Source organism: Arvicanthis niloticus, chromosome 4 (genome assembly GCF_011762505.2).
Source record: "Arvicanthis niloticus isolate mArvNil1 chromosome 4, mArvNil1.pat.X, whole genome shotgun sequence".
Classification (NCBI taxonomy): Eukaryota; Metazoa; Chordata; class Mammalia; order Rodentia; family Muridae; genus Arvicanthis; species Arvicanthis niloticus.
The window spans coordinates 103,755,818-103,777,150 of NC_047661.1; the positions used below are offsets into that span (position 1 = coordinate 103,755,818).

At 37.5% G+C, this 21,333-nt stretch overlaps 1 protein-coding gene across 1 annotated transcript in view; it reads left to right on the top strand.

The window, feature by feature from the left end:
* The window catches only part of Arsj (arylsulfatase family member J), a 78,940-nt gene extending 60,728 nt beyond the window's left edge, over positions 1 to 18,212 (top strand). Inside the window, exon 2 of the mRNA XM_034499465.2 lies at positions 16,405 to 18,212. Coding sequence (XP_034355356.1) covers positions 16,405 to 17,806 — 1,402 coding nt within the window. The 3' untranslated portion in view covers positions 17,807 to 18,212. The remainder of the gene's footprint in view (positions 1 to 16,404) is intronic.
* Positions 18,213 to 21,333: the final 3,121 nt, after the last annotated feature.

Consider the following 21,333-nt stretch of genomic DNA (forward strand, 5'->3'; position numbering starts at 1 on the left):
AACAAAGCAATTCTGGATGGTGTTTCACTTACTCAGTACGTTATATTGATTAAGCATTCTAATCTGTACCTAATAGCAACCAAATGTTTTCTAGAGAACATTTTGTGATATTTAAGACCATGCAAACATGACTTTTCTATGAAAAGCTTCATATTCATGAAAACTACTTTGTTATTAGACCCAGGTAATCACTGTGATCATTGAACAGTAGTTTTAATATTTCTATCTCTCTATAAAGGTTTATCCCAGGATGAGTAGTACCCATGAGGGGCTTCCCCTTCTCTGAGGAGAAGAGAAGGGAGTAATTGTAGGAGTGATTTGTAAGGGTGGGACTGAGAGGAAATGAGGGAGAGAGTTGTGATCAGGATGTTTATAAAGGGAAAGCCAAGGAGCTAGGTATTAAGGCCTAACCCACAGCAGTGTACTCTGCCTGCAAACCAGGACTCCTCTGTTTAATTGAACAGTGTGAATAATCATCACTGGATTAGTACATTACAGTTAACACAGACACTTCATTTAAATTAGGTCATGGAATGTCTAATTAATTGTTAGGGACTCATATTCTCCTTTATAAGCACTGAGAAGCTTACCCAAGGTTCTGCCTGAAACTTCATTCTGTTTGATCTATTTAAAGTTGGTTTCAACGCCTGTCAGTCCAGCAGTCTCAGGAGATTTCTGCTTATTGCTAAAGGCTCTCAGTCCCATCCACTCTGTTTGCAGTTGGGTCCTTGATCTCAGCTGAACCCCATGTTCTGCTCTAAAACTAGACATCTCTCAGCTTCAGTGCAGCTCATATAGGGAAAAAAAGGTTCTCCTCTTATTTATTTTTAAACTATTCAAAAAATAGGGCCAACTATTCAAGAATTTGAAGGGAGAAATATAGTTTTTTTTTCAATGTAGACAAGTCATGAAAAAAAGTCCACACACTGTTTTCACTTTTTGAAACATTTGTTTTCATCCTGCCACAGAGACCAGGATGGATTCTGTATTGGAATGGTCACTCCAAAGCCCATGTCCTAATGACTGAAAGAATTCTGTAGCCTAATATTATCATTTAGATTTTGGATGGAGATTTTTACAATTTAAGTAGAGAATTATGGCCCATTGTCATTGATTGACACATCTGTTTGAAATCACTTTTTCATCATAGAATAATTCAGAGATATTCAAGAACCAGTTCTAGACTAGGGACGCACATCACCACTGGTGATCCCAAATAGCATGTGTTTGCAGACTTCTACCTACTAACTTTCACCAGAATAGGAATGAAAATAGGAAATAAGACCTTTTATGGAATATAACCACAGTCTACAAAGTAAAGATTAGGAGTGAGAAGAGTGGTGTCATTTGTTGTATAGAAACTATTAATTGGCTACACATTGGCTGATAATAACTAGGTTTCTCTTTACTATCTATTGTTTCTGTTTAAACTTACGCAGAAAATTCAGCTTTATTGAGGTATGTAGTCAGAAAAGGAAGATGAATGTGTGTTGTGTTCACATGTCCAAAGTTGAGAAGACTACCAAAATTCTAATAGCCTTGCTAAATCTGTAATTGCCTGATATTGTATTTCCAATGTTCTTCTAATATATTAACTCTTTTAATACTCATTGTAACTCAGTGAGAAATATTAGTTATCCCGTTTCCTGAAAATAAAAAAAATAGAAAAAACAGAAACAAAATGTCCATTTGTACATAATTTTATAGGCTGATCATTTCAAAGTAAAATAAACCTACCCCTCACCCACCCCCAAAAGATGCTTACCAGAATTTTAGAATTACTGGTACACATACATTAGTCACATTGAATACTGCAATGATATATTGGCAAATAATAACAGGAAATGCATAATTTATGGTTAGTAGCTCAGATCATTTGACACCCTAGTAGCCTTCAGTGCCGCAAATAAAATATAAGAACTACATGAATGCAACGTTTGAAAACAATTTTAGTTCTCATTCTTTTGTGAACACTTTTAATTGTGTCACTATCAATTATAATTAAGCTACTCTTGGGAAATCTCTCTCTTTTAGAACCTAACTGCAAGACACGTCTGACAGGAATGGATTCTGTAGGATTGCCAAAGTTCGTGGGAATGGACATGGTTGGAATTATACCACAAATGTTAGAAGGAGGTGTGTGAATGAATGATTGCTTTCAGTGGTGCAGGAAAGGGACAGCAGGCAAGACAGCCAGACAAAAGGACATGCACTGCAGCGATGACCACAGGTGCCTCTCAGACTGACACCTCTGCCCAGTAATGGCTGGTTTCTTGGAACTATGCATGTTGCAGAATAGTTTGGGAACCTATTTATGGTGACTAAATAACAAAAACAGTGTCCCAGCAGAAATTATCTACCATTTTATTTTTGCCTCTGATACATACACTAAATATCATATTAAACATTCCAAAGAAAAATTTCAAGAACAAATCTACCTCAATTTGGGGATGTATCAAAATGTACATGTAAAATTGACACTAGAAAGTCTAACAACCGATAGGCTTCTGTTTATTAGTAACTATAATAACAGACCATAAATATTCCTATAGATTCAGCAACTTTCCTCTGTTTTTTTTTTTTTTTGTTTTTGTGTTTGTTTTTTTTTGTTTGTTTGTTTGTTTGCGTATTTGTTTGGTTGTTTTTTCAAACTGTCTCCTTTTGGAATGTTTATTGTTTGAGAAAATAAATCTGAGTCATTAGCAAGAAACGTGGATTTCCATATTCACAGTGGGTATTATCTCTTTGCATCTCTTCACAGACATCTAAAGGGACTACCATATTAGTCCAGTAAAAGGGAGGATAAGAGGCAACTGCATGGATGCTTGCACATTCCAAACCCTCAGGGAAAGGAAAGGCAATGGACCGCTTGCCATCCTACCAGCCTTAAAGCAGCCGTAGGCACCAGCTGCAGGCTTTGCTTCACTCCGGTTTGAGTTTCTGTATTTGCATTTGACAAATAGGGAAGAAAGGAGATCGAAGGGATGATGGATGGGGTAAGATGTAGGAACAGACAGTCTTTTATTAACTCCTATTGTCTAAATGTATACAATATACACTATACCTTCTATTTAATTTAAACTTATACCTCACTTAAAAAAAAGAGCAATAAAGCCTTGTGGAGTTTGGATGTTGCTTTTGTCTACTTTACAAAGAGGTTGCTGAGGTTCAGGGTAGCTTGATTAACTGAAGTTTCAGCTTACCTGAGAACCAGATTTGAGTGTGTATGTTTTGACTCTTCTGAACTATTTTTAGCTCCCTATCTCCTCCTCTCCCCCTCCATCTCCCTCTCCTTCCTTTTTTTTCCCCCAACATTTGAGGCTCACCCACACTGGCTTTACCTGCACCACCAACCTATCTCAGGCTTCTCATAATATCACCATGTTGGCTGATTGTTCCATAATGCCTGTTGGGATATGCCTATAATGCCAAGTCATTAGAATATTCAAAAGTGAAGCACAGTTTGGGTAGCTATCAATTGCCCTGAAATCCTGATTTCTAACAGATAGATACACTCACTTTCCCACACATCATCCATGAAATGGGTGGTTATCCTCTGAGATCCAGCTATGAATATGAGAGAGAGAGACATTTCCCAGAAACAAGTCTCTGGAGAGGGTGTGTGATAAAACGTGGAGCCCTCCACTTGGCATCCACTCTACTGCACAGGTGCTGGACTCTCACCTGACTGCAGTAGTTCCTCTGTGCAGTGATTCCTGATCACTCCACTAGGAACTGAGGATATATATCATTCCTGAGGAAAATATAGGATCTCTATAGGCTCACAGAGAAAATGTTTTTGTATTTTGTGATAAAGAAGAAGAAGAAGAAGAAGAAGAAGAAGAAGAAGAAGAAGAAGAAGAAGAAGAAGAAGAAGAAGAAGAAGAAGAAGAGGAGGAGGAGGAGGAGGAGGAGGAGGAGGAGGAGGAGGAGGAGGAGGAGGAGGAGGAGAGGAGGAGGAGGAAGAGGAGGAGGAGGAGGAGGACGAGGAGGAGGAGGAGGAGGAGGAGGAGGAGGAGGAGGAGGAGGAGGAGGAGGAGGAGGAGGAAGAAAGACTGTTTTCTCTGCTGCAAGAGGAATAAGTGGTGGTTGTTAGAATAAAAGCCAGGTGGGGAGTTTCTCAGTCCCAGGGTGCTTAACACAGTAGACTCATCTATCAGAGATCATCTGGATATATTCATTTTTCTTTTGGACTTTAAAAGTGGTTATCACCAGTAGAAAATATCTCATATACTGAAAACCTTAAGAATTGAATACAGCAAATATTTTGAGTAATTTTCTACATAAAGAATAAAGCTAAATGAAAAGAAAATCGCTATACAAAATTAAGGCAGTAACAGCTATGCTTTTGTAGTGGATAAGGTAGGGAAAATAACTGATGATAAATATTAGGGTAACTAATACATTTTACCATGCTAATTTCCTAGTGGCATTTAAAGCTACTTCTAAAAATACTTCATTATGTATTAATTTCATATTTTTATTTGTTTGTATGAATTGCTTCATAATATTGTCATGTTAATAACAAATCCCAAACTATAGAAAAATGATCCAGTGCTGGAGATACAGTTGTCCACAGGGCTGAAAGCCCTATTTGGTAATCCAATATCAGTTGATGAGCCCTGAAATTCTATACAAATAAGTAAGAGTAAACAGAGTGAGTAGTTGTGTGTGCGTGTGTTTGTGTGTGTGTAAAACAATAATGAATTTTTTAAAAGTTCCCATAATTTGACAGGAATCAAGTAGCATGTAGTGAGAAAGGTTTGAGGGAGGAAATGAAAGAGTGAAATGACCTAATTAGAATTTAATATAAAAATAAAAAACAAAAAATGGCTCAGTGTTTGCATCTAACAGAGTCAACTATTGTCATTGTTAGAATTTAGAAAACACACTAATAAAAGGGCAAAAATCACAGGTACATTGAAGCCTATAGCTTCAGATTTTAAAGAAACCTAATATTTGTTAATTAATGGACATATTTATTTTAGTATATCTATGCTAACCATCCCAGCCATAAGCTCTAGTTATAGCAATTAATGTGAATTTTACTCAATGATGCTTTTCATTATGAGCTGAAACTGCTTCATCGAAGAATCATAAACATCCTTTGAAAGTGATAAGCTGGAAGTAAAGAAAAGCAGCTGATACAGCCAATAAACAATTGTTTGCCCAGCTCTCTGTAAGTCACAAAAATGTCCCCTACTTTAGATACATAGTATATTACAATATTTCCTGTCTTCATGATGCATACCCAGAATGTTTAGGGTCTTGAGAAGTGCAGTTTCTATTAAATTAAATTTGTATTTTCTTTTCTTTTTTTTTTTTTTTTTCTGGAAACTGCCATCTTGAATTTCAATTTGCTTTATATGCCTTAGGGCTGAGACACAAATGTGTTCCATATGAGTTTGAAATGAGATACTTTCACATTGCCAGTCTAATCCAGAAGCAAAGACACTCCGTTGCTTGACAGGTACTTCCTAACCACAGCTGAAAGAAAATATTCTGTTCATGAATAGAACTTTTTGTTGGACTAATAGCTATAGAATCACTAAATAAACATAAATTTGAAACTGTTCATAACTTTAATTTTTTTTTTCAAAATTATATGACTTCTGGGTTCGGGGAGAAGGTTTATTTGGAAAAGTACTTGCTGCTCAACCAAGAAAACCTGAATTCGAATTGTCAGGACCCACATTAAACCCTTAATAGCCAGGCATGGTAGCTCATGTCTAACTAAACTATAGGGCGGGATCAGCTGGATTAGGCAAACAGAAGGATCTCTGAAGTCCATTGGACAACCAGTCTAAGGAAGGAATGAGCCCCACATTCAGTGACAGACTTGGTCTCAAAACGTAAGGTAGAGAGCAGTGGAGGAAGACACCCAGATTCAATCTCAGCCCCCCACATACACATGAACGCACATGTGTACACATAAACATATGTGAACAAGAACACACACTACGCAAAAAAAAAAAAAAAGGCATAACAACAAAGAAATGTTACATTTCTTAAATATGGCAATTGTATCTATAGAAGAAAAAAAAAACAATCTCTTTTAGATTGATTCGTATAAAAGAGAGAGGTAATCCTTTTGAATGAATTGAAAGTATTTTAAATTTTCCCAGGGACTATATTTTACTGTGATACCCTAATTATTGTTACAACAACACTTGTTAAGGATATTTTCTGTAACATAGCCTGTTTCTAGGGCATAGTTACTAATGTCATGCATGGTTTAACATTTAATATTAGGTATATTTTCTACTTGGAATCGAGAGACTGAACATGAAAAATTTTACACTGATTTAACAGTAATCTGTGCTCATATTGGGAACATAAGAAAACTATAAGTACTTTGAAGTACGGGCACAGTATCTCATGTGATATTTGTGTCTTTGAAACATGTCTGCAAATTAGAGAATATTAAATGTGCCCATAAAGCCGTATCTCAAAATTTCTCCTAAAAATAAGTTGTCAAACAAAGAATCCATTAATCACATGAAGGGGTATTCTTTTTGATTGGCATGTGGTAGTTTGTAAATTCCACATGAAACCTTATCATTACACAGTAGGTCTACAGAGCTTCATACTGTGAAACACCCTGTAATTCTAGCACTTGGGAGAAAGTACTGGAGGTCAGCCCAGGTTCCATGACTCTGAAAAGATAAAGTATCATATTAATTAATTATATAATTAATTTCCCCCAAAAGAATAAAAGAATGTGAGAAAGAAGTCTGTACTAGTGACAGATCTTCTGCTTGATGGAAACTATTTGCAAAGAGGAGAAACCTAATGTGTGATTAGTGGGCCTTTTCCACAAGGAAAACTGCATTTAGTTAAATAGAATAATAAATGTCATGTGTGTTAGTCAGTTAGGGATCAGCTGGGCAATCGCAAGGACAAAAAGGAGAATTTGATGAGCAAGAAAGATTAGACACACTCAGGAATTTGAACATTACTTGCCAGATTATCTGAATTCAGTTGTTTAGTGAAAGAACGATTTTTCTCTGAGTTTGAGAGAACATTTCAGTCTATTGAGCTCACTGTATCCTTCTTTGTTCTAAAGGTCTTCAGAGTCAATGCTCCTACTAGGAAAGACATCAATGATATGGATGAATTTTAATTCTTTTTACATATATACATATACACACATATATACATATATATGATGCATATATGTGATAAATAGATCACACAAACACAACATATATATTTATGTATAAATTACATATATAAATGTATATATGTATAATTTGTAGACTCAACAAGAGTTACTATGTTCTCTGAGTAGAAAAGACTAATTTTAATGCAATCATCTAAATTTCACTTATATATAATTATCAGTTTATAAAACACAAAATAAAAGTATCTGCTCCTGAAATTATTATCAGCAAAAAAAAATCATCTTTAATAGTTTCACATACAGTCTCACTTATTTTTCTCTCATTATGAATATGCTACATTATTCATTCATCTAACAATGTTCTAAAAATCATGTATTATGTATGGACCCCATACAGTTTTAGGTGATACAGATATAGTAGTGGACAAAGATCCTATCCTCATGGAACATAAACTTTTTTGTCATAAACATTTTATAATACAAGAGCCAGTCTGCTTCAACCACTGCTGTTTCACTTGGTGATATAGGTGATATATTGTCAATACTTTTTCCCATCATCACTTAGAGCCCCACCTCTGAAAATGGTGTCCATGTTCACAGTCTGCACATTTCCATTATTCCCCATATGTGTCTCTACTCACAAAACACTGTCTCTTCCCTCTTGTGTGTTTCTTCCGACTTCTGTTAAAATATATTTGTATTGTATCTTGTTGATGCTTTCCACGTCTCATCTTTCCTGCTTCTTTGTGGCAGGTGTTGCCTTCAACTCTTAAAAACTCTCCAGTGCTCTAGTTCTCAATGGCTGCTTCATCTCAGCCTTTTGCTAGTACTTCTTACTTTCCTCCCAAATAGGGTATTTTCTGGGCTTTCACTTCGGCTTCAGCTCTTAGCTCATATGTATGTATGTATGTATGTATGTGAACATATATGAATATATATATATGAATATATATATAAACATGTCTAATGAATTTGACTTCTGCCTGCAAGCTAATGAGTCTTGAATCTCTCCTACTTCATTGTACATTTTAGCAACATAAATCAGGACTCACCACCCTATCTTTCACTCCAATGTCTCTTCCTGGGATGCATAACTCAGTGCAAGAAACCTCTTCACACCCAGCCAAGGTGAGCCCACTTTGAACATTCTGTCTTCCTTGCTCCCCATCCACGGAGTGTAGCCCTATCAAGTGTCTATTATAAACACAAATGTTCCCGTAGCTCAACTTCACTGTGCTAATCTTAGTACTTGCTGACACCGTTTACCTCTTGGACTAGAGTAAATATCCACAAGTGTGTCTTGTTTCGCTAATCTGTCCTCACTGCTATCTGAATGAGTTTTCTAATGCAAGAGTTTTATTATGCATTATTTTGAACAGCACTCCTGTGATGACCTATGACCTTTATGAAATGCTTAGTTTGCTCGGTACTGTGACATAGCTTGTGTCATTTAGCAGCTTTCTGCCTCTATAAAGTTATGTTCCATAAAGACATGTATAGATCTTTCACATTTGTCTTAGTCAGAGTTTGTATTCCTGCACAAAACATTATGGCCAAGAAACAAGTTGGAGAGGAAAGGGTTTATTTCAGCTTACATTCCCACATTGCTTTTCATCGTCAAACGAAATCAGGACAGAAACTCACACAGGGCAGAAACTTGAAGGCAGGAGCTGATGCAGTGGTCATGGAGGGATGCTGCTTACTGGATTGCTTCCCCTGGCTTGCTCAGCTTGCCTTCTTATAGAACCCAGGCCTACCAGCCAGGGGATGACCACCCACAATGGGCTGGGCCCTCCCTCCTTGATCACTAATTGAGAAAATGCCTTACAGATGGATCTCACGGAGGCATTTTTTCAAAGGAGGCTCCTTTCTCTGTGATAACTTCAGCTTGTGTCAAGTTGACACACAAAACCAGCCAGTACAACATTCTAAGTTATTCATCAGTGAAGAGACACGCTTTCACAGTTTCAAGTTTGAACATTCTGCTCCAGTCCCAGGACCATTCTTCATCTCCCCTTCAGCCCCTACCTGGATGGTGCCTCCTCTTGAATGAACTCTCTTAGAGTTTGGCTCCCTTGACAATGTGCTTTATTCTTTGTTCTCTCAACTTCTGTGATCAGCATCTCCAAGACACTCCAATGAGTGTACTGAATTTCTAAATATGGCCCCAGATGAGCAGTCTTTTGATCCTGCCCATAGGCACTTAATAGATGTATGCTACAGTGCTTGCTGCTAATCAGAGAGTTCTCTAATTGTTTTTTGGCCTTATCCACTGGACTGAGTATTTTGAGAACAGAGACCATTTCAATTATTTTTATGGACCCCCCGCCCCCAAGTAAGCATTGTGTTTGGACGACAGTAAAAAAAAAAAAAAATGAGTGTTAAGTGAAAAATGAATCCTTCTCTTGTGACACCATACCCAGCTGCACCAATCTCCAGGGTATAATTAACTGAAAGATGAAATTAAGGCCTATAAATAGAATTATTCTGCAAGACAGCAGAGTCTTCTTAAAGCAAGTGATAAATATCTTTAGCAATTTGTAATATTATCTTTATGCATTACAAATATCTGTTATTTGGTTTATAAACTATAATCTCCTATGCCTGTTTCCTTCCTATTGAAGGCAATGTGCACTAAACTAGTGGCTTCTTTTATGCGTCTGGACTTTAGAATCTTTACAAAACTAAACTAGTGGCTTCTTTTATGCGTCTGGACTTTAGAATCTTTACAGAACTATTAGTATTCATTTTATATTCTATTTATAAAGGTTTAAACTAATTAAAGGTGTAATTAGTTTAAACCATAATTCAATCCCATATTCTTGGATAAATTTAATTATTTTTTGAATTATAATATCTAATACCTAGTGATACAAATTAATATCTTTTTTTAAAGATTATAAACATCCTCCTATGTTCTTCTGCCAAGCTTAAAGGGCCACTTAGCATGTTTTTTTTTTTCAATTGGCAGGAAAATGAGAATGATGGTTATTGCTGTTACCAGAGTTGGCATCAGTGCCAGGTTCATGCTTGTCTTATAAAATTTTCTTCACATAGTAGCCAGACCAAAATGTCAACTATATTTCAGGAGTATTACTTTACTTTTAATAAGGATAATGCAGTCTTTCAAAATATGCTCTATGAAGAAGACACATACATTAATCACAATTAAGTATGGGCCCCATGTCCAGCTGTAGATGACTAACACAAAGCCAATTTTTATTTACATCCTTCATATACAAACACCATCTACTGAACAAAGAAGCTTCCCTGATGAAGGCAGAACAAGGCACGGATTTATGGGTATAGCAATATCATTAGGAGTCATTTTTATTGCTATGCTTTTAGTTTCAGGTTCTGGACCACTTTAGCAGTCAGGCATGCATTCTATCGCACAGAATGGAACTTAAATACAGTCAAAAAGTGCTTGGCTACTCTCATGACATTCGTGGCACTATTGTACCAGTATATCTTTCAGGTAGGTCACTGTTGTAGGTCACGGGGCTTGTAGCTTAGTGACAGTGATGATTACCTCTCTCTTCCCATAGCATAAAATTCCTTCAGCACTATGAACACTTGCCAGTAGGGGTAAAGCTTCTATTAGTGACTTCTCTATGATTGAAAACATAAGCTGGGCGTGGTGGCGCACGCCTTTAATCCCAGCACTTGGGAGGCAGAGGCAGACGGATTTCTGAGTTCGAGGCCAGCCTGGTCTACAGAGTGAGCTCCAGGACAGCCAGGGCTACATAGAGAAACCCTGTCTTGAAAAACCAAAAAAAAAAAAAAAAAAAGAAAAAAAGAAAGAAAACATAAATAAGTGTCGTGTTCAACAACAGGGCCTTAGCATCAGGTTGTAGAGGGCAACCAATAGCCTTGACAGTAGCCTGTGATGTTTGGGCAGTCCACAGGACCCTTTGACCAGTGATTCAATAAGATGTAAAACCTAATGGAGCTTTTACTTGGTGTAATAAGATGTCTAATTGGGGCATCATCTTCCTCATTATTCAATAACTTCATTTGAATTGTTCTACTATATGTATATAAATTAGGAAGCTTTTACCATAGTAGGTTTCCATGTGGTTTTCCAAAAGCCTTTAGCATTATCTCTCCTCACCAGTATTTGCTCCGTTACAGTGTTCTCCCATCCTTTTCCTCTTCTCTGTAAAACTAAATTCTATTTCCTCTTCCTTGGGAGATCCTCCACTGCCCCATCCCGGTATCTAACCTTTGTGATTATTCGGATTGCAGCATCCTAGGTTGAAGAGCTAACATCCATATGTGAGAGTAAATATATAACATTATTTATTAATTCTTGCTCTTGGTGCCTAATGATAGTCTATACAGAAAGCCTTTTGCTGTTCCAATGAGCTCAAGACTATTCCCTACTGTCACTTCTATCAGATTTGGTGTATCTGGCCGTATGCTAAGGTCTTTGATCCATTTGGAGTTGAGTTTCGCACAGGGTGATAAGTATAGATCTACTTAGATTATTCCGCATGCATCCTCCAGTTTGCCAAGCACCATTTGTTAAAGATGCTTTCTGGCTTCTTTTTTAAAAAAAAAATCAGGTGTTTATTGGTGTGCATATTTATCTCTGGAACTCTAATTTGATTCTATCGGGTCAATATATATGTCAATACCATAATGATTTTATTATAACTCTGCAGTACAATGTGAAATCTAGGATGGTGATAACTCCAGCAGTTATTTTATTATTCAGGATGTTTTAACTAACCAGGGTTTTGTGTTTCATATGAACTTGAAATTGTTTCAATTTTTAACTTCAGTGAAGAAATGTGTTGAAATTTTGATGAAGACTGTTGCTTTTGGTGAGACTGTCATGTCACAGTATTAATCCTACTGATTCTTGAGCATAAGCATCAAGTGGCAGCCACTATTAGTGGTATCATGATTATGACTAGGAAATAATAAAGCATAAAATGGAGGTCTTTTCATCTTATTGTATCTTCTTTAATTTCTTAGTTTTATCTCATCTTAATTTTTTTACTTTTGTCTTATAATAGTACATAAATGTGCATTTATATGAACTGAGGCATATGCTTTAATAGTAAACAGTTTTCTCTTTATGTTCTGATTCACATAAAATGGAATTATTTCTCAGAATTTGCCTGCTGTCTTATATCTTCTTATTAGCACTTTAGTTCTTCTTTTTCATTATTATGTTTTCTCTTTTTGCTGAATTTACAGCCAACTGGATTTAATTCCTGAAATCCATTTATGGCCATTAAACTACTTGAAATATCAATGGAAATATTTTTCGCTTATGATTATTTTTTATGTATTTTTGCTAAACTTGAACCCATCTCATATTTATAGAAAAATTGCAGGGATGCCCAGAAACATTTTTCTTGAAGTATTTTAAGAGTTAATTTCTAGCTTGAGGATTCACCACCCCTCATACTGTTATCCTACAACCTACCATCCCCCTTATTGACTTTTTTCTTCTTTATTAGACTCAAGCATCCATCAAATTAGGAAATCAACACAGTTCTTCTCAATTGCTCTTGAGAGTTACTTTGGCTGTTCAGCTCTCTGGTTGTACTCACTGTAACTCAGGATCACACATTTGATCATCGTCTCCCCTTAACTCCTTTCAAACTGGAAATATCCTTCCTTTGAGACCCTTCTTTGCACAACAGGATCATCTATTAAATTCAGGCTCCATCTTTGGTTGGAATGCTGTAGAGATTGTTTTTCCCCTTCCTAGAGTTTCCTCTTTTGTTTAGTAGCATTCCACACAGTTACAGTTTGTCTCATTACTAACCACATTAACTTTGATCTCTTGATTAATAGGAGTCCTTTAGACGTCAATGAGTTAAGATCAAAGAAAAAAGAGGTGGTATATTTTAAAGTTCCCTGCCTTGTCTTCTGGACAGTTGCTGCTGTCAAGTGAAAGTCATGCTCACCCCAAATATTCAGGCAAACTCATCTCAGACTTCATCCTTCTCTTGCCTGAATTAAAACAATCTACCAACATTCTTGGTGGGAGAAGGAACAAAGAGAAGCAGCAGCTTGCTTTCCATATGATTGGCAGGCACTGCCTCCATCTCCACTTGATCTTAAGGCAAGAGAATCTGTACCTTTAAGTTGACTCGACTGTTAGTGGTATCATAATTATGACTAGGAAATAACAAAGCTTTAGAAAGGCAAGGAGTCATGTGCAAGGGTGAAGGTGGGGGTGTGGGGTGCTAACATGGGAAGACTTTCTTTTTGCCTTTGCCCAATGGGTTCTGTTCAAATGTCAGATATTTCTGTGATCAATATAAGCCATACTATCTGGTTTGCTAATCTTTCACTTTTGACTGACCCTGGATGTTGTCAGAAAGTAGTCATAGCAACTAATAGTATAAAAACTGAATGAGTAGCAGGCTTAGCCATGCTATTCCAAAGTCAGTGTCACAGCCTGCTAGGCAGTTGAGGCAGTTCATAAAAATACTACAACTCTCTGCCTTTCTGCCATGAAATGAAGACACGGAGTGTGACTTCTGTGTACAGTACTGAGGGTTAAGTGCAATTATACATATGAAAGAAAATCTACAAACTATAAAAATTTCTACAAATATGTCATTACATACCAGTCTACATTTTAGGTGGTCATAGTGACAGCTACCATTTTCTAACTCTTCTCCCCATCCTAGACTCTGTGCTCCTTTTTGGGGCCCACAACATCCCAACACTCTATCACCCTAATTTCTCTGATGAGGAAACTGAAGATCAGAGTTAAACAATGCCTACAATCTCAGAGGTAACTATGGAAATCCAAAATCGGGTATGTCAGATTCCAACACCTTCCTACTTCATTAAGAACCCGCACTCTGCTCCACACTCTTTGCTGCAGTCCGAGCCTCAGAACTACTAATGGAGAAAATGACCCCAAAACTTTCATTCCTTATGAGCTATTGGCAAGCCTTCCTGTTATTGGCTCGAAATTTCCCACTGTGGAAACCTTTCTATTTTCAGAGAAGCAGAAACCTCTTAATTCAGTAGTGACTCTGGACTCTGATTTATCTGCCAACTCATCCCCATCTTCTGAATGAAGCAGATATCTCTTAGTTCACTGCTGACTCTGGACTGTCATTTACCAACTAACATCCTCCTTATCTTCAGTTTTGTCTCTTCTCTCTTCTCTTCTCCTCTTCCGTCCTTTCTTTTTCCCTCTCTCCCCTCCACAAACATTTATTATATTTTCATAAGCATCATTTCTTTTGTCTCTACCACTAGGTGAGAAATAACCAATTTAATTACAAAGGCTTAAAATCTTTAGCCTTTTGAGAAGTTAAGTACACATTCAGGTAAATGTATGGTCTATGCATGATAATTATTTAAGTAATAACATAGACCTGTGAATTATTGATAAGATTTTACAAATACAGACTTTCCTCCCTTCAAGTCTTTCCAAGTTTACCTTGGTAGACCTTTCATAATTTTTCATGTTCAAAACTAGTGATCTGACAAGTGATTGCTGTGGATCCTCAGCTAGACCAAAATTATCAAGATCAGTGATGACACCCTCTGAGTTTGGTGCTTTTGAGGAATGTCTTTAGGAGTTTCTCTATGTTAAGTTCCCACAACTGTGATTGCTGTGAAATGCTAACTGCTAAAGATGAATGGAATGAAGGGCAGATGCAAATGGAGCTTGGCAGAGTGGGATGTGGTCAGCACAGGCCTTACTACCTCATCAGTCAGCAGGCATGCACAATTAACACTCAGGATCTCACACTTGCATCATACTGCCTGCTAAGCATTTAAACACAAATTGGACTATTCACCTAAAGTACATATGACATCACTGTGGACAAGTGTTGGTTTGGGGGGTGGGTGCATTCTGGTGTGTGTGTGTGTGTGTGTGTGTGTGTGTGTGTGTGTGTGTTCTGTGAGATCTATTTGTGTACATATTTGTGGAGCTCTGTGATTCAGCTAAACTTTTCACCAGCTAGCTCCAAGGATCTGCCTGTCCCCACCTAGGTTACATATATTATATAGGCCACCGTAATCAGCTTTCCTATGTGAGTACTGAGTCTCTAAACTCAAGTCTTCATTTTATTTACTGAGTTAGAAAATAAATCACTCTAAATATACATAAATAGTTTGTATTGAAAACAAATAAAGTCAATTCAACTCTGTATAACAACAAATTTATAAAAATTTAAAAATATAATCATTTTCTTACATTCAAATAATTGTAGAAAAATGATGGCCATAATTTTTCTGAATGAGTTTTCTACTATGTTTTATAAACAAACATGAAGTTACAGTAACTTATGATATTACACTGCTTAGTAACCTTAAAAACCTGAAATAAAATTCTTACAAAGAAACTAGCCCAAGTTTGGGTTTTCTCTCTTAATTTTCTTCTTTGCAATTTATTTGAGTCCAAGAATACCTTCATTTTTGACCTAAATTTTTTTTATAGCCTTTGTGTTTGTGTTCTATTTTAAGAGTTATTTTGGTTATACCCAATAACTGCAGTCAATTCTGTTTTCAAGTATCATGAATTAACAGGTGCAAGTAGACTCACAGTAACCTCATACGTTTAATGATAGTAACTGGTTCTGGGAGGTAATCCCTTGGGAAAGCTGGAAATTAGCTTCCTTGTCATTTTAATATAGTATAGAAAGGTCACTCTGCTTTCATAGACTTCATTCTAAGCAATTTACTGAAGGGTCTGGAATGGAGGAAGGGTATGGGGGGAGGGAGACACTGGCAAACATAAGTGCACTTGCTTTCTGTGGAACTGGAAGAACAATCTTCCCACTTTAGCTATAGACATTGAGTTTGGTTTCTGCAGCCAGAAGCCATTTCCTTTTTCAGAGATCAAATGGGTTGGGGATGAAGCATGAAATATTTTTTGACAAGCTACCAGGGGATTTTTGCATAATTCTGCCTATGTTCTAGAACACTAGTGTTCGTTTGAGAAATATGATCTCAGGCTATGATTCAGAAGCTAGTGTGAAATCCATAATGCTCTAATTCTGTGAGTTCTTCTCTACCTTACTAGCACTCTGTTGTGTAATTAAAACGCTATATTTTATTTTAATTAAGTTTTATAAGGATTTTAGTTTCCAGAGTACTGAAAATGCTTTTCAACTGTTAAATGTGAAGCCACTTAAAATGTGAAGTAGAATAGAGCTACTCAGTTGATCATATTTAATTTGGAGCTGAGTTGATATTGACAGAAAATTTATTTAACTTAAAAATCATCTGTATGAAGAATGTCCGTTTTATCCTGCCTTGACAAAATGTTTACTCTTTCCTCAAAGGTATCAGATACACACAGGACTTCAACATTCTATCATTAGACCTACCCAACCCAACTGTCTACCTCTGGACAATGCAACTCTACCTCAGAAGCTGAAGGAGGTCGGCTATTCAACACATATGGTCGGGAAGTGGCACTTGGGATTTTACAGAAAAGACTGCATGCCCACCAAGAGAGGATTTGATACGTTTTTTGGCTCCCTTTTGGGAAGTGGTGATTATTATACACACTACAAATGTGACAGTCCTGGGGTGTGTGGCTATGACTTGTATGAAAACGACAGTGCGGCTTGGGACTATGACAATGGCATCTATTCAACACAGATGTACACGCAGAGAGTGCAGCAAATCTTAGCCTCCCAGGACCCCACAAAACCTCTATTTTTATACGTTGCTTACCAAGCCGTCCACTCACCACTGCAAGCCCCTGGCAGGTACTTTGAACACTACCGATCCATTATCAATATAAACAGGAGGAGGTATGCAGCCATGCTCTCCTGCTTGGATGAAGCAATCCACAATGTGACCCTGGCTCTAAAGAGGTATGGTTTCTATAACAATAGCATTATCATTTACTCCTCCGATAATGGCGGGCAGCCCACAGCAGGAGGAAGTAACTGGCCTCTCAGAGGCAGCAAAGGAACATATTGGGAAGGAGGCATCCGGGCAGTTGGCTTTGTGCACAGCCCACTTCTAAAAAACAAGGGAACTGTGTGTAAGGAGCTTGTGCACATCACCGATTGGTACCCAACCTTGATTTCACTGGCTGAAGGACAGATTGATGAAGACATTCAGCTAGACGGATACGATATCTGGGAGACCATAAGCGAAGGTCTTCGTTCACCCCGAGTGGATATTTTGCACAACATTGACCCCATCTACACCAAGGCGAAAAATGGCTCCTGGGCAGCAGGCTATGGAATCTGGAACACGGCAATCCAGTCGGCCATCCGGGTGCAACACTGGAAACTGCTCACAGGAAATCCTGGCTACAGTGACTGGGTCCCCCCTCAGGCTTTCAGCAATCTGGGCCCCAACCGGTGGCACAATGAGAGGATTACCTTATCAACTGGCAAGAGTATCTGGCTTTTCAACATCACCGCTGATCCGTATGAGAGGGTGGACCTATCCAGCAGATATCCAGGCATCGTGAAGAAGCTGCTGCGGAGACTGTCACAGTTCAACAAGACTGCGGTGCCTGTCAGGTACCCCCCGAAGGATCCCAGAAGCAACCCTAGGCTTAATGGAGGAGTCTGGGGTCCGTGGTATAAAGAGGAAAACAAGAAAAAGAAGACAAACAAAACTAAGGCTAAGAAAATGCAAAAGAAAAGTAAGGCAAAGACGAGGAAGCAGCTGGCAGCTCTCTCCTCGACAAAATGCCACCCAAGTGTTACCAATGGCTAAACACAAAACTTTCTGCCTTGGTTAAACTTATATTGCCTGGTTTCTAGGTAATTCAGAGAATTTGGCTCAGAAATACCTCGGCCAAACGCCTCGGGCTTGTTTTCACATTGCTCTGTGCCAGAGACTTCTGGCACCTGGCTGCCACGTGGACAAAACTACCCTCCTGGGTGCCAGAGGCTATGCTTCTGCAGGCCACACAAGGAGGAGAATGCAGTTATTTATTTATCCCTGGTCTGTGTAAACCGTGATGAATCATGAGTCAGTTGACCAAACAGAATACTTTGAATCCCTTGAATCACAGAAGGAACTGTGACCCTCGGTGGACTTGAGTGCCGGGTAATTACAGGGTAACATGATTAAAAAATGACTTTTGGTGCCGTCAGAGGTTGTGTCCCCTCAAAGCTCTTCTAAATGAAAAAAAAAAATGTATGTATCACGTGAAACGTGGGCTTTTAAGCTAATTCTATTTCGTATTGCTATCGCCTGTTCTCTGAGAAAAACCTGCTTCTCTCCCGTGGTGGACAGCTTGCGTCTCATCTCATCCTGCTTAAAGGAATGGCAGATAATGTCTGAGCATTGCCGGAAATGAATGTAACTACGTCCCAAACACTTTGATAGAACAAGAATTTCAATATAAAGTGCCTAATTTATTTTTCCAAAAAGTTTCACAAGTGATTTTAATTATTTTATTTTTAGTTTCTACGTAAGAATTTTATTTCAATTCTCTAAGGTTACTAAACACTGTAATACCATAAGTTGCTGTAATTTTATGTTTGTTCATAAAATATAAGAGGAAACTCATCCAGAAAAATTACAGCTATCATATTTTACCGTTATTTGGATGCAAGAAGATGAATATATTTTAAAATTTTTACAAACTTGTTGCTATACAGAGTTGATTTGACTTTATTGTTTCCAATATAAACTATTTATGTATATTAATTATTAAAGTGATTTATTTTATGGCATTGGTGTGGCTTTCCTGATTTAATTTTTAGATTTCCAGAAACAATCGTATTACTTATTTTGACAAATAAAAATCTTTTTAGTTTTTTTTTATCTGCCCAGGCTGAACTTGAACTTGTGATTACAGATATATACCATCTTGCCTGACAACAGACAAAAAAATCTTTGCAAATAGGAATTAGAAGAGATAGTGTACTAACCCAGTAATAAATACAGATTTTGCAAATGAGGAGTTTCCCCTTCCCCAGATGTGGTCACTGCATTGAGAACAGTGTTCTGTTATTGATAAATAAATTTATAATGACCCTGCTCTAACATATAGTACAGAGTAAGGAAAAATAGAAATGGAAAATACAGATTATATGAGACCTTGTTTAAAATCTACTATGGAATATGAGAGGATAGAAGAACAATTATCGGCAATGGAGCTAATCACAGGGCACGGAGCAGCAGCTGTCCTGGCATGAAGCTTTCTTTGACATGCTCTCTCTTAATGCAGAAGGCATGAAGCCACACTTACAGAGCCACAGACAGCAGGAACCGTGGCTAAGAAACATGATCAGACAGGAAGTGACGGAGGAGTTGGGTGGGGCCTGCACCATTTACCCGCAAATAGGAGAAAACAGAGGCCGCCCTCCATGATTCGGAAAACCTGTAGAGGCATCTGCGAGCTAGCTCTGAAACCATACTGAGATGGGCAAAATGAGTAAAAAATGTTTATTTTTACTATTTTGTTTCTGAAGAGTAATGCTCCATTTTGCTATATAGCATTTCCTGAAGTTTTGTCTTATGGGAACATTGTTAATACAGGCTTTTCTTGGTAGAATGTAAAATGGTACTGTGACTTACATAATATAAGGTTTTGTTATATTACAGCTAAGGTAAGACAGAATTTAGAAGACAAATAGATTTTTAAAAGTCCTTGGTTGATCCAGGCATGTGGGTGCACACCTTTAATCCCAGAACTTGGGAAGCAGAGGCCGGTGGATCTCCCTGAGTTCAAAACCTGCCTAATCTGTATAGCAATTTTCAGGCCAGACAGGATTATATAGACCTTGGGGAAAAAAAACAAAAACATGGTATCATTTTAATGCATACTTTTGCAAAGCCTACTTGGCATTAAAATTACAAAAGACAAAAATTTCTACATAGCCTTTTGTCATTTATCATAAAAATTCTTCTTTATAATTCATCATATTGAACTAGGATTCTGGCAGACTGTAAAATTATTATTTATTATAAGCATAGACTCTTACCATGCAGTCTTCCATATGTTCCTAGTATGGCAGGGGGGCCAAAAAGGGATCAAATAAGTAAATTACGACTGTGAATTTTAACAGTAAGTGTTACTTACTGTTGTGGTGGGATTATTGAATCTCTATAAATAGCTGTAAATTCTTAATACTGAATACAAGCCAAAAGCTTCCTGATAGGAAATGGCTCTAGAATTATTGTCTGTTGCTATTTTGAAAATATATTTATGTATTATTTGTTTGTACATGTAGACAATGTATTCTAATCACCCTGCCCACTTCCACAGAATTTTTCTTTTTCCAATAAGTCTCCTGCCTGTCCTTTGCTCATGGTCCTGAGTGGGCTAATGAAGAAACATCTCAGTGTCTCACTCTTTGGAAACTAAAAAGAATGAACAAAATTGTTTCCCAAGTGCTCTCAACAAATCACTGTGCATCCCCAGATGGCTCAGAAGGGAAAAGCTGGGCAGAGCTCCTTCTAACTTACGCCAGTTCTGTGCCCCATTGGTGGTTCCCTTCTGGCTAAGGCAGGTCCTCGGGATGCATTTCTCTGCTGCCTGTGGCTTTCTCAAGTATAAACTGTGTCATTTAAGACTTCTGATCCTTTGCTGAGGATGACCAGAGAAATCCCCACTGGCTTTGCCAGGAAAGAATTTGTGGAGGTGGCTATTTGGACAGAATGGGAATGAAGATTAAGATTGCTTTCTTCAAACAAGCAAACGAACAACCAATAACAAAACAGCTTTGTACCTTACAGTCTGTGGAATCACAGAGAATTATGTGTCTACTTTACTGCAAAGACTCATTTCATCTGTATTTATATGCCCTTTCCTCACTTTTCTAAAAACTGATGAATATTATAATTTTCCTGATCGAGGTTCCATTAAAAATCTTAGCCAGGAAGCTGTGCCACCAGAAGCTGAATAATTATAGTTAATATATTTTACATTTTGATTCCCCAAGGAATTTGCCTTCAGGATTGGTTCAAATTCTTTGTAACACTCATAAACATGTAAATTGTGACTGTGCAGTAGTTGACAGAAAGAAATTGCCTAACCCAGCAAACAAATCCACATATGATAACCAGTAGCTATTTTGTTTCTTAAGGGGAAAACACACCACAATACCCATGTATTTAACAGCTCTTTACATTGGCTTACCCTACTGCAGGTTACTTTCTAGCCAAGAAATACCAGTGCTCAATAAAAAAAACAAAAGAACAAGTTAGTTAGGTGCTGAACAGAAAATTCATATAAAAGACATAAAGATTACAGAAAGAATACATTTAAAGCTTGTTTAACCACCTAT